The sequence below is a fragment of the Cinclus cinclus genome, chromosome 7, assembly GCF_963662255.1.
Source record: "Cinclus cinclus chromosome 7, bCinCin1.1, whole genome shotgun sequence".
Lineage (NCBI taxonomy): Eukaryota > Metazoa > Chordata > Aves > Passeriformes > Cinclidae > Cinclus > Cinclus cinclus.
Window position 1 is genome coordinate 17,682,443 of NC_085052.1, and position 13,779 is coordinate 17,696,221.

Genomic DNA, 13,779 nt, shown 5'->3' on the forward strand with positions numbered 1-13,779 from the left:
TGCTGGTTTTAAGCTCTGCATGCAAGTATTTCATTATAGATGATGGTATCCCCTATTCCATGGGTGAATTAGCACATGTCACCTCATGGCCTTTCTGTCACCAGAGAGGTGCAGGGAACGCAGAGCTCTGCTGGGCTTGCTCCACAGCATGTGCAATTCCAAGAGCAAAGACGCAAGAAATTTCTCACAGAGTAATTTAAGGTGGGCTCAGGATGGTTCTGTGCAGCTTTGGGTGCTGCAGTGAATTAGGAAGCACCAACCCTAGAAGAAAATATTAGGCAGAACCATGAAGAAGGAGGTTCTGAAGCACCAAGCAGTGCTACAGGTAGAAGGCCAGTTCTTCTCCCACCTGGGCCCAGAAAGGAAAAAGAAACATTCAGAGTCCAAATATGCAGTCTTTTAGGATCAGATCTTCTTCTTAGGGCAGGCTTAAAATACAATGGGTCACGGCCCAACCCTGTGCAAGTGCTTAAATGCAGATAAGGAATAATCCCCAATCCTACCTTGCCTCAGAGAAACACTGACAGTCTCAGGTCTGCGATGCTCTGCTCATCCCTGCAGCTCCCAGCACCACTGACAACATTACATCCTTGACACATTTTCTACTAATTTCTGTATCGGATCAACCTCTAAACTCTGGGCCTGTTAAACACTCCTAAAGCTCTGGGCTTTCAAAAACCCATCCAAGCCAAATACTCTAACAAATGTGGATAGAAAGGGAAAGGGTTTTCCAGTCAAGATCCATTTTAGTGAGACCTTATCACAGAAATACAGCACCCTCCATCCCAGGAAAAGGCTTGCTTACAACTCTGGGGGTGAACCTGGCAGTAGGGTGCAGGTTTAGAGAATACAGGTGAGAAGTCTCATCACCATTTCTTAGGTGGTAGGGCAGCACATGTACCTCTCTCTCTGCCATTCCAGGAGATGCACTGTGAGTGTAAGACTGAACAGGCATAATTAACAATTAAGCAAGGAGAACTCCTGTGATTCCTGAATTTTTAATATCAGTGGCTACAGAACTGGGGCCCTCTTACACAGAGGCAAAGACAGTGAGACATGGCTAAGTAAGCTCCATTATCTCCAGCTACAGCCCTGTAAAACACTCATAATTAGTATACAAGCATGCAGAGGCAGGAGAGCTATTCATCCTCTTCAAGCTGTCATGCACTCTAAAATGTTTCTGCAGACCTGTAGTACTAATCCCTATCTTTGGAATTGCAAATTATATTTTTCTAAGTTTGAAATGTGGCTCCAACTATTAACCCAAACTAAATAGCTCTTAGAGTGAATACGCCATAGGGACTTGATCAGTGCATCTGAGAGGTTCACAGTTGGATTTTAAAAAATCTGACTAACGAAGGCTGTGTGAAGAAACTCTTTGGAGTCTGGACATTATGCAGCGCATCACACAAATTTATCTGCCTTGAGAAAAACCACACTGATCTGTTTGTTTGGACTTCTTAAAAACCTGAAAGCTCCAGGTTCAAACTCTGTAACAGCTTAGAAAAGGTTATTGACAGAGAAATGCTCACACCCAGCAGGCTGACCTGCAGCATTCCTCCTGCCCAGCCTCCAGCACTCAACCTCGTACACCAGGCTCCCTCTAGTGCTGCCAGGCACTCACAGCGCAGAGGGACCCCGGCACTGGCAACCAGCTACCAGAACAGTGGCACAACTGAATGACTCTTTGCCTAGATGGTTTTTTGTTTTTTTTAATAGGAAAGAAAACTATTTTGGCTCAGTGTTTCCCTCTTGGATTTTAAATGAAAAGTAACGGAAAAAACCCCCAAAAACTTACAGGAACGAAGTACAATGCTTTCTGAGACTTAAACATGTTTATAAAAGCATTTTAAAAGGAATTATAATTTTGAAATTAGGGAAAAAATTACATGTTTTTCCTTGAGGCTCCCATACCTTTTATAAATGCATACTTGTTTGAGAAGCTTCACTTACTAAAACGCACTGAATGTCTTGGTCAACTCATCTAACAAAAAATTCAAGCAAAGAAAAAGTTGGACCTAAAAGTCACCTGGCTCATGTCAGTTACAGGAAGCAGAAAGTTTCTTTTTATTCCATATCCAATGCATAAGAAAGCTCCCCCATAGACCTTTTTCTGAAGCATTGTAATCACCCCATGTCTGTGCACCAGAAAAGACTGAGAGTATCCTGTACCAGCAGTAGGACCCTGGCATTCCCCATACTGCTCAACTTTATCTTCACAGAATTGCCAACAAGAATATTGCATAAAATCCTTCAAAATAGTGAGTTGTGATTAGAAAATCCTGCTGTTTTGATCTCCAGCACTTTCTTCTCACTCCTGGGGAAATTATTTACACTAACATCAGCAAAGGTGGAAAGAGTACTTATTTACACTGTAGAGCACTTTAGTTACCAGTCAACATATAGCTAGAATAGCATTGACATTGCCCCTTGGTAATATGGCTCTGTAAGTACTCATGAGAGACAGAAACATGGGAGTGACACACAGAAACATTTAACTGTATTTAAATATTTTCATATAAAATAACACAAATTTTAATTTTGGAACACACCCTCAGGGCAAGACTGATTCCATTGCACCGCTTCCAGTATTTTCTGAAGCATCTGCCTCATTTCAGAGCTCTTGGGAGAGTGGGTGGTGGCTGGGTTAATGCTTTTGCATTATTTTGGGCTATGGCATGTAATTGAAAAGAAGCTGGAATACCTTAGTTGTAGCTTGAGCTTCCCCTTCACGTATTCACACATGATTAATGAGTAGCCAAAAAGCCTGAAGGGTTTGTAGTGAAGTCTTTCTAATAGGGACATGTATTGTCGACAAATCCTTATTTTGTCCTAAACAATCATTCATCAAAGCTGCAATTTGACTCTTCAAAATTAAATGCCAGAGCACCCAGACCTGAGATTACTCAGCTGTAAGCTGTGCTCCTCTCTAAACTCTCACTGGGAGAGACATTGTCATCCATTTCCAGGGAATCAGCCTATTTCCTTTGCCACTAGCCATAATTAGCAGCTGTATTTGATGACCTTTGATTGGAAAGATTTCACCAAACCTGTAAGTGGACTATACTCTTACAGGCCTCATTCCAGGAAGCATGTAACACATGCTGAGCATCAATATGACTCAAAAGTTTGACTATTACACCTACATGCACTTTTCTGAGGGCAGGTCACCTTTGCAGTGGGAGACCCTCTATCCCACAGCACGAACAAAAGAACAAGGTTAGAGTATCCAGAGGAGGAGACACTTAGCAAGGGCCTGGTTTAACATGGCATTAAGCAGCACTGATACCAATCTCTGTTGCACTTTGCCCTGTAGGTGATGTATGAATTGCCAATAGTTCTGGCAAATCTGGGAGCCCACCATGTTCCTGAGTCCTGCTCAAAACTCTTAATAATTTCCTTTAAATTTTTAATCTTTCAGTAACATCTAGAGCCCAAATCTCAAGTCCATTACACAAGAAATTTAACCAACCTGTTAGCAAATTCCAGGCCTGTAATTATGGCATCTGCTCATCTAGGTTAGAATGAGACAATTTTGGATAGTTTCTTTTAATGCAGTCTCTAAGGACTGTGTTGAGACCCACAATATATTTTTCTCCAGTCCTCAACTGGCTGATGGATAATAACATATTTCATGCAGTTTCATTATATCCTAAGCTCAAATCAGTGTTTAGGAATGAAAGACAGCAAATGTCTCCCACTTGTAATTTCACCCTGTAATGTAATATAGATGTTACATTGCAATGAAATAGTATTGTAAATTATTAGAATTTCTCCTACTGAAAATACTTTCAGGAAGAATTTTCAGAGTTGCAGATGAACAGTTGAAAAGTTCTGACCTCAAAAAAAAATAAATTACTGAAAAGTCTTGCAGTTATATTAACATACAACTCTGGGATTAACAGCTGTGGCTTTCAAAGGCTTTATTAGAGTTCTCACATTTTATCCACAGAGTCTGGTGTGTCTGTCTGTCAGCAGAGAGATGCCGCCCAAGGGAAAAGGTCCACAAGGGAAAAGGATCACCTTGAAAGTAGCCAAAAATGCAGTCCGGGTACTTTTTAATGGAAGGCGCCGTCTTGAGTTAAGCAAAATGGGCATTGCCACCTTCCCCAAGTGCCTTCTGGAGCTGGCTGATGTGGAGGAAATTGATTTGAGCAGGAACATGTTAAGAAAGATTCCAAACATCATTGAGAAGTTCCAGAATCTGATGTGGCTGGACCTGCATAGTAATCAGATTGAGGAGCTGCCAGCCGAAATAGGCACACTTCAGAACCTTACTTTCCTGAATTTATGCAACAACAAGTTGACCACAAAAGGTCTACCAGAAGAGTTGACCCATCTCAGGAACCTGCGTACTCTCAACCTTGGCTTGAACTGTCTTGAGACTATTCCCACCACTCTTGGGTCTCTGAGGGAACTTATTGAGCTAGGTCTCTTTGACAACTCTTTGACCATCATCCCGAAGAGTGTGAAAAAGCTCCCCAAACTTGAGAGACTGAATGTAAAAAGAAACCCTTTACCAGAATTTGCAAAGGAAAATGAGCCAATTGACACCGTTAAACGCATAGAGTCGCTTTACTTAGTAGAAAAGAAAGACCTGTGCAGCATCTGCCTGCAGACGTGTCAGGGTGAGAGGGATGAGCTGCACAAGTTAGAGGACATGACACCTGGCCCCTCAGATAAGACAAGCTTCTCTTCACTCACTACACCCAATTCCACTGCAAGGGATAACCAGGAAGAATGGAGAATAAACAAAGATGACAATCCTTGAAATATACCAAGGCACTCTACAGACCATATTTCATGAAGTCCAACCCAAGCAAATAAAAAGCTGACCTCCCTCCTCCTCCATTTCCCTGCAGTTCTGCTTCTTTAAAGATCAACTTTGTTTTAGAAATGAAAACCAGAACAACTAAATCAGATCTGTATTTGGAAAAGACTATTTACATCTGGGCCTGTCCCTATAACATGTTCTCCATGTTTGGGCTTTTTGGGGTCTTTTGTGTGTGCAGTGTCCAGTGAAGGGATCTTTTAAAAAAATATCCATTCCTACCACTAAGGCCCAAATATTATTTCTGTTCATTTTCATAAGGTGGTTTGGGCTTTTTGGGGTCTTTTGTGTGTGCAGTGTCCAGTGAAGGGATCTTTTAAAAAATATCCATTCCTACCACTAAGGCCCAAATATTATTTCTGTTCATTTTCATAAGGTGAGACACAGTTGAACTGGTCTCAGGAATTGCTATTTGGCAAAAGAGGCAAAGACCTGGGAACATTCTGCTACTGGTGGCTGCCTCCAAGCTTTCAGAGTCTCAAACAGGCACTGGCAGCGTGGGAACTGCAAGCCTGTTCCAATTCAGCAGAGGCAGCAAACACAAGTGTTATGCTCAGGATGTTATGTTTGTACTGTAACTAAGCAGTACAAACACAGCGCTTAGAGATAGTCGACCAGTGATCCTGGTTGCCATCAGGAGGCCAAATTCTGCAAGTTCTTTGGGATTTTGAGTGCTATACCTAGGTGCAGCAACCTCCAAGTTGCACAACACAAACAGCACAACTGTCCATACTCAGTGCTTTGTCAGCCTCTGAGTGTCTCTCCAATGAATAGGTAGAAGGCATAGGAAAAATATTTCTCTTTTTAAGGGTCCCAGGCTTATCATTTAAGCAGTGACTAAAGTGATTAAGAGGAGCCACTGCCTTCCATGGTCCAAGAGTCTGCTTCTGAATTGATGAAGTCAGGATTGGTATCCCCACAGCACTTTTAGCTTTCTGTTGACATGTACATATACACATGTGCACCTGAGCACACACAATCACTTACTGAAATCACATCCTTAGGGCAGAGAGTGCTGACATCCTGCAAACAGCAGTATACAGGGACAAGCAATGAGCAGATTATAAAAGCACTCAAGCATGACATGAGAAGGGCTGGCAGTGGCCATAATAACCTATGGTGACAGCAAATATTTAAGTATATTTGAATGAAGGATAAAGTGCCAGGAGCACCTTAGTTTTCAAATTACTACAGTAGAGCCTGGGAGTCAGAACTCCTGTGTATCTCCCATGGACTAGGTGAAAAAATTGATAAGAAATTTCCCAGAAATTCTATTACCTCAATGTCATATGATGCCTCAAACTCATAATTTCTTCTTTCCATGCTTCAACTGAGCAATGATTAATAGTGTGTCTGGGCAAAGAATTTAGTCTGGCCTGCCTCCTTGTCTCAGGTATGGCAGGAAAAGATGGAAAGCTGTGGAAGTTGGCCATTGTCCCCCTAGATGGGGAAGGAGCCCCAAGTGCTGCTTTTGAAATTTTCTAACTCTGGAACAGCTCCACAATTCAAACAAGGGAAAAGTAAACTCACAAAGTTCTCGGTCCGTTAGTTCTGACTGGTAAAGGGAAGCACACCTACTGAGGTAATTTCCTCTAACTTTTCACTTAAACACAACTTTTCTGGCTTCAATACTCCGGCAGTGATTATAATAAATGTTTATTTTATTTCAGTTCATGCTCTAATACGGTTCAGCTAAAGCTATGCCAAAGACCCTTTATGTTCTTAGAGTGAGTAAGTTGCATAGGGGCTTCTCTCAGCCAGTGAGAAAGACTGAAGGCAGAGCCTTACTGGGATTCAGAACAGACTACTTTAGACCTAGGCATGCAGCCTGTCTCCAATTCTGAGATTAACCAGGAGTCAAGTGTTTCTTGCAACTGTAACCAGCCCAGTTAATGCCCAGATTTATTGATGCTCTATTGCATCTTCTCTCAAGACATTCACACCTCTTGAGCTCCCAGCAAGCGGGAAAGGAAATCCTAGAGCGAGTTGCTGTTTACACAGAACAGATATCAGGCTCCACAGCCAGCCATCCCCTCTGGCATAGGCTAGGCTCTAGCTGGGGCTGGTTCCATACTGCACTGATACTTTTAGTCAGCTGATGACTGGAGCTCAAGGGTTAAAATGCTCACTTACAAGATAGGTAATGATCTGCAACCGGTGGGCTGAAAATTAAAATGGGTATAGCTGACACAGGCTACAACAACCCAGGGGCAATGTGCACCCAGGTCTCAACACAATTTAGAAAAACCAATTAGGCACTTAAGGCTGTGTTCCCCAGATACCCAAATTGAGAAAAGTTACAGCAACTCATGCCATTCATGAAACATTCTGTCAAGCACCTCCCACTAGGAAAAAACGTTTTTCCTGCAATGATAAGTTTGAGGGACAGCTTAGAATCTCCACTGTGCAGCTAATACAACATGCCAAAGCATCCGTGTGTACGTCACTGTCTGCCCTAAGCAGGCAATGAGGAGATCATGATACAAAAGCATTATGGATTAGCTCTGTCCTCACCTCAGTGTCTCTTCCCACAGTAACTATCTGTGTACAATTTACCAATAAAGTGATATTAAGGAAGCAATAATTTATTAATCATCTATGCATAGTCAACTTTTTGACATTCATGTTCTGTGAATATTCATACTTCACACTGTGGTGAAGTATGCCCGAATGCTTTTTGAAGTTCTGGCAACACCTTTGAATCTTTTAAAGGAAGGATACAAACGTTTCTATATGCTGTTTTTAAGGTGCAACTTATTCACATAATTGCACTTTTATCCAGTGTTTCTACGTTTTACCTTATATTTAGGGATTCTTCTGTTATCCCCTTCGACTTCAAAGCTGATTGGAAGGAGCAAAATCTATAGAAGATATGAAAGGTCACATTATAGTTATGCACATGATTATTAGGACACATTACATATATATATATATATATATATATATAACTGCTATGTCCTCACAACTTTCTTCAGGAAGCCTCAGCATTGCCCTGAGACTAACCTAGGATAAAGCTGTAAGACACAGGCAAAATCATACACCTAATATTAAGGAATTGCTATGGGCTGGATAAAAGCAGTTTCTTTCCCCAATAGGACTTTGAATTTACATACAGGGTTATGGACTTTTTGGTTTAAGATGCTATTAAAGTCAGAGAATAAGAACCCACTCAGACATTTATTTAGCAAAAATGGCAGAAAGAGCACCAACCCTCATCTCAGCCATTCATATTTACATTTGCTGTGGGTTTATGACATCAGACAAACTACACCCTTGAAATAGATATTTTTGGTGACCTTCAGTTGAGGATTAAAACCTTGTCTTGAACTGTCTTTGAAAAATTGCCACAAGAGATACTTGTCAGAACTCAAAGACAGCAAAGATAAGAGCTGGCTCTGGGGCAGATCTTGGTGATTCTAAGTAGCCACAATATGCAGCCTGTTTGGAAAGGAAGAACAGATCAACCTGCACTTTTTAATGCAATACTGCAATAATAAGGACTGTTCAGAGATTTCAGGAGCAGAAGGAATTGCTATGGTTCTTTAGAAATTAACAGTACCTATGGTCAGTTCAGGCTGCAGAATTTAGTACAGGAAGCACTAGTACTGAAGTGGATTTTCCTGTGTAAAGGCCAGTTAATGCAATCCTAATATAATGGCCAGAACTTCAGTAGACAATAACATGAAAGAAAACAAAGTGCAAATTAGTCACTTCATAGTCTTACATTCAAGTTCCATTTAACAAGATAAGCACATAAGGAGATTTTTTTAAAATGCTATTGTTAAATTTAACTCTAGAAGGATAAAGTTGGAGACAAAAATATGTTACTCCTAAAGAATCTAGTAATACTATGAGGGTTGGAAGAAAGCAGGAAGAAACTTTCTTTCACCCAGTACTGTGATGTAAGGTGGAGGTGGCTCTCATTTCAGTGGGAGGAAGGAAAAACAGTTACAGTCAAAATTTCCTGAGGTGCAGGGACACAGGACACATCACTGGGTGCTAGAAAAGTCCTACACATCAGATCCCTTGATCACTCAATGGCTGTATAATGCTCCAAAGAGTTGGCAGGTCAGCAAAAGGAAAATTTCACAGCTAAAGTTCTATCCATTAAAGATTAAGGGAAAAAAAAGAAAATAAAGCTCCTGTGGCAACACAACACAGACAGCTGACACCAGGATAAATAAGGGTGGTATAGCAGGAGCATCACCAGGAGCATTCCCATGTTATTGTGAGCTAGTCATTACCTTTTAAATATCTTATTTCGGTCACTGTCATGGAAGACAAGAAATCTGGAGTAACCATTTTTGAAGAATATTTCCAAGGCGATCTCCTGGAAAGGCAAATAATTCATTGTGTGAGGAGCTGCAGAGCAAAGCCTAGTGTTGCAAAGGGCCCATGATGTCCTGTCCAACTGTTCAGGGCTTTAAAAAATGACCTCGACTTTTTTGACAAACGTGCAGAACAAAAGCAAAATAAGTCTAACATTCTAAATTTCATAAACTGCAGAGATGGTCCTACTAGGAGACTAGGAGTTCAAGCATTTCTTTGAAGCAAAACCAAACTCCACATATTGGTTCCATCACTCACCTTTTCCTGCTGCTTCTTCATGACATTTTTATCATGAAATCTCAGTGTGATTAATAAGACAATAGTAGCATTAATTTTCAACTAGGTGATAAAGATAACACAAAGAGGGGATTCTAAATAAGAGTTTATTTCAGAAAGCAACCATACTGCTTTCTAAATTAAGACAGAACTCAACAGAATTGCCAAATAATTACTCCTGACTAGAAGAAGGGGAGTTTATGACATTTCACACCAAGACTTTGAGGAATTAAAATTGAAAGAAAACTTCACTCCCTTTCCCCCTCCCTGGAATGTCTCCATACACCATGTTGCTGGGCATTTGAATATAATCCTATTATTTACTTAGTGAGAGGTCCAAGTCACTCAAGTAAAACTATAAATAACATGCAATGTCTGGGAACCCAGACATGAGTTTCAATCCAAATGTGGCAGGTGCAATACAAAGCTAGAGAAAAACTCTGATGGCAGGTGGCCCATACATGATTCACGAAAAAATATAAAGCAGAAAGGTAATATGAGAGCAGCTATGACAATAAACAGCTTGCAGCATTTGCTCTGAAGCTCAGCTTTCCAAATGAGGTCTGCTCAAGTGTTGCCATTACAGAATTGGACCAGTGCTTTGCTTTGGGCTGGGCTATGTGCATGGACAAGAGGAAACCAGCTGAGGCAGAGTCACTGCCAAAACAGCTGATCTACCTGTCCTGCAGGGAAAGCACAGGGGATCTGCCTTCCTCTTTTTCCACAATGTTTTTTCAATGTAGTTCATGGCATAGAGTCTCAGCACAAGCCTGATACAGATACCTGAGTTTCAGTTCATTAACTGAACAAAACAACCCTGGAACAACAACAAAAACCCCAAACCACAAAACCCCTCAAATCAACAAGCTCAGCCTTTGCCCCAGGCCCATTCGAATACATTCTACTCATCTCTACTTTTCACTTTGTGTCACACCAAAATTTTATATTTTGCATGTTTAAAAAAACGCATACACAAATGTGAATATATGAATAGATGGAAGTCTTCTGCTGGCAACTGTGTTGCTATCCCCCAAAAAGAAGAGGTGACAGTTCTGCTCAGGCTGATCACCAGTGATCTTAGTAAGCTTCATAGAGTTACTCAGAACATGACTTACCATTCCTGTACATACTTGGTGAGTGACCTAACTGCAATATATATAAAAAAAAAAAAATGTAAAAAATAACCTGCATCCTGAAGCAAGTGTCACCTACCAGAATTTCCCAGTTTGCATACATAATTAAATATAAAACAGGGCTGACTCATGGATGAGTACCACACTACCTGACACAAGACAATTATCAGTCCCATTTTCTCCAGCTTCTAAATTTTCTAAATGATTTTCTAATTCCCTGCTGAATCTCAACATTCCAAAAATGGATTCAAAATAACAAATACTAGTTACAGCTTCTTCAAAACTTCATATTTTGGTCAAATCTGTGAATTACTCCTTAGACTGTACCAAAACCCTCTAAAGCAAGTACAAGATCTAGTGTTGCAAGAAGCTCTAGTTACAACTCTTCTGTGATTCTCCTCACAGGTTTACCTAAATGAGACAAAACTGAAAGGGTACCAAGGCCCTTGGTGATGAGTAGCTCCTGGGTATTACAGCTACAGGCACAGAATCCTCTTCTTTGGCTTATGGGTCTTTTATTGAAGCACATGCAGGATTTGAAATTTATTCCAAGAAGCCCAGGATAAGTGTTTTAGTAATCCATAGTACACTGATGTCATGGCTACTGAAGTCTTTGGAAGCTGAATATTACTGGAAGTCAGCCACTTAGTGGTAGCTTCCATTAAAATAAAGAACATTAACTTCAAGTGTGATTTCAAAAACATTGTGTGAACAACACTGTGAGCCCAGCAATTAATAAGCCAACCACTCCAGTCAGGGTGTTTAAACACTGTGGTATAAATAGGAGTTTATATTAGCAAAGGCTAATGAAGCAATGATGGGACCAAAAACATTTTGATACTCAAGAAAAAAACATCAGCAGTCTTAGTGAAAACTGAGCAAGCAGTTTTCAGTCACATGTCATTTCTGCTGTTGCAGCTTTCCCTCAAATGACTGAGCATGTTAATTCCTACCTGCAGGAGAAAGCGCATCAGATGAATCTCTTTGATATCATGATATGAATAACGGGAACACATCTGGTCTCCCACAGAATGATCTTTATGACATAAGTTGAAAATAAATGGATCACTGATTCTGGAGGAGAAAAATTAATTGAAAAAAAATTAATTTGAAACAAAAAAGACCTGGAAAGCCCTCTTGAACATCCAAGTCCTCCCCTAAAGAAATATAACAATACCAAGAGATAACAAGATCAACTGGGGCATACATATAATGAAAACAAAGCTAAATAAATAAAGCAAAATACTAAAGGCAGATTTTATACTAGCTAACCTGAATAAAGAGACTGTGGAGGCTAAGGGTAGGTTTAGAGTTATTTTAGTACATGAAGATAGGCAGACAGCAATGTTTTGCACACATTGAAGTCTAATAATCAACAAAGGAAGAAACTTCTTGGGAGAACCTGAAGCCCAAGTCAAGGGTAAGTATCATATGGACACACAGCTATTGTAAACAACAATTACTTGGAATTAATAATTAAGCAATTAATTATTATTTTAGTTGTATGTATGTATTAGAATTGCAATCAACAGTCTAGCCCTCAGAAAATCCCTTAGAAAAACAACCTAAGCTATTATCAGATCCAGCCCAATTGATCCTTAAGTCACCTGATCAGATTGACTGATATTGGACTCAGTAAGATTCGGATGCAGAGCAGACAGGGAGTAAAAATGCTGAGCTACTCACTGTCCCAGTGAGCTTTGCACATGAGCACACAGTATGCACAAAGAGCTTGATCTAACAGATTCACTTTCAATACTGATTACTTTCAATAAAGCATGAGTCAAGAGATGAGAGGAGTGTACCAAATATTAAATACGATTCTGTCTTGGAGAAACAAACAAAAAAACCTATGAGACAATGAAGCTAAAGGCTCTTGTTCTAACTATTCCATGTGAATAAAAGATGTGAGTTACTCAGAAAGAAACTTTAACAACACTATAACATAACTGAAAAACAGCTATGTATGCATGAGACCATCCACCATCTCCATCTCTTGTACATGGATGTTCTCATGGCACCTCCAAAGCCTGTGAACAAGCACCCATGTTAGTTATGTTAAACAGTCTTTTTAACAAATGGAAAGGATGGCAAACTTCTCGATGTGCTATTATTCTGCTTGAAATCCCCACAAAATCTGTGCAAATTCAAGGTATCCATGTGCCAATTCTGAAGCTGACCAAGCAGATCTCTGGAAGGAAGGAAAGAATGACTCACCTGGACAAGCAGTGACGAGTACAGTAGACTTCCTGCAGAGGGGATAACACAAAGCACTCACAGATGTAAAAGTGCTCTTGGCCAAAGAGCAGCACCCCTTCCAGAGCTGTATGACCCTGCACAACTGCCACAGAGCACTTGAACGTCACCTAGAATGGAGGCAGGCATAATAAGGACAGGAGCTGGTAACACAGGAAACAGGCAGCAGGGAGCCAGAGCCAGTGATGCAGAAGAACAGATGTTTGTACCAAAAAAGCTTGCCATATTGATTGGCAAGTTCATGGGGACAAAGTCACAAAATCCACTGACAGAAGTCCAATCAGAATATACTAATCTATCAAATGGTCTGAAAGATTTAGATAAACATTCTAGAATATTTTTTGAAATTTCTCTTGACATCCTAAGACTCAATTTCTTGTTTTTACTCCCAAGTAAACTGACTTGGCCCTTAAAATAGAAGAATTTCTAAAACAAAATTTAAAAACATGGGGAATTTTTCAACAAAGTATTTTGTTTATCATTTATGCCTGTTCATTGAAAGTGTTCTTGGGAATTAACCAGTTTTGATAAAGAAAAGAAAGCCTTTTTTTTTTTCTGGAACATTTTCTGTGGCTGAGAGATGGTGCAGAAAGTAAACAAACCAATTTAGAGATCAGAAAATGGTGTAGGCTGAAGAAAAGTTTAAAAGTTCTGATTTTAAATCAAGCAGTAGTTCATTGCAAAGAACTTCCCTTACATTTAGAAGCATGGAGTTCCTAATTTTTGTCTGCTCATAAAATATTATATATACTCAGCTCCAAAACCTAAGTCCACTGGTTAGTTAGTACAGTCAACTGGAATGATCAAGGTCAACTCAGTGCTGTGCCCAGAACCAGAACCTCCTCTGTTCCCAGGAAGGGGGCAGTAGCTAATCATCTATTAGCCCAGCCTCAAAAATATTGCTCCCAAAATTTTAAAATCTGCTACTACCTTACATACTAAGAAAACTGCTCA

General features: G+C 40.2%; 2 protein-coding genes across 2 annotated transcripts in view; one reads left to right on the top strand and one right to left on the bottom strand.

Moving 5' to 3' along the window:
* WDFY4 (WDFY family member 4) overlaps positions 1 to 13,779 on the bottom strand; it is a 117,306-nt gene that overhangs the window by 33,189 nt on the left and 70,338 nt on the right. Inside the window, exons 43-46 of the mRNA XM_062496929.1 lie at positions 12,787 to 12,935; positions 11,523 to 11,643; positions 9,076 to 9,161; positions 7,630 to 7,692 (exon numbers count right to left, since the gene is read on the bottom strand). Of these exons, the coding sequence (XP_062352913.1) occupies positions 7,630 to 7,692; positions 9,076 to 9,161; positions 11,523 to 11,643; positions 12,787 to 12,935 (419 nt within the window). The remainder of the gene's footprint in view (positions 1 to 7,629; positions 7,693 to 9,075; positions 9,162 to 11,522; positions 11,644 to 12,786; positions 12,936 to 13,779) is intronic.
* LRRC18 (leucine rich repeat containing 18) lies at positions 3,983 to 4,771 on the top strand. The gene has a single exon (XM_062496930.1). The coding sequence runs from the start codon at positions 3,983 to 3,985 to the stop codon at positions 4,769 to 4,771; it is 789 nt and encodes a 262-aa protein (XP_062352914.1).

Coding starts and splice junctions, on each gene's coding strand:
- LRRC18 (XM_062496930.1), top strand. CDS start 3,983: ATGCCGCCCAAGGGAAAAGGTCCACAAGGGAAAAGGATCACCTTGAAA.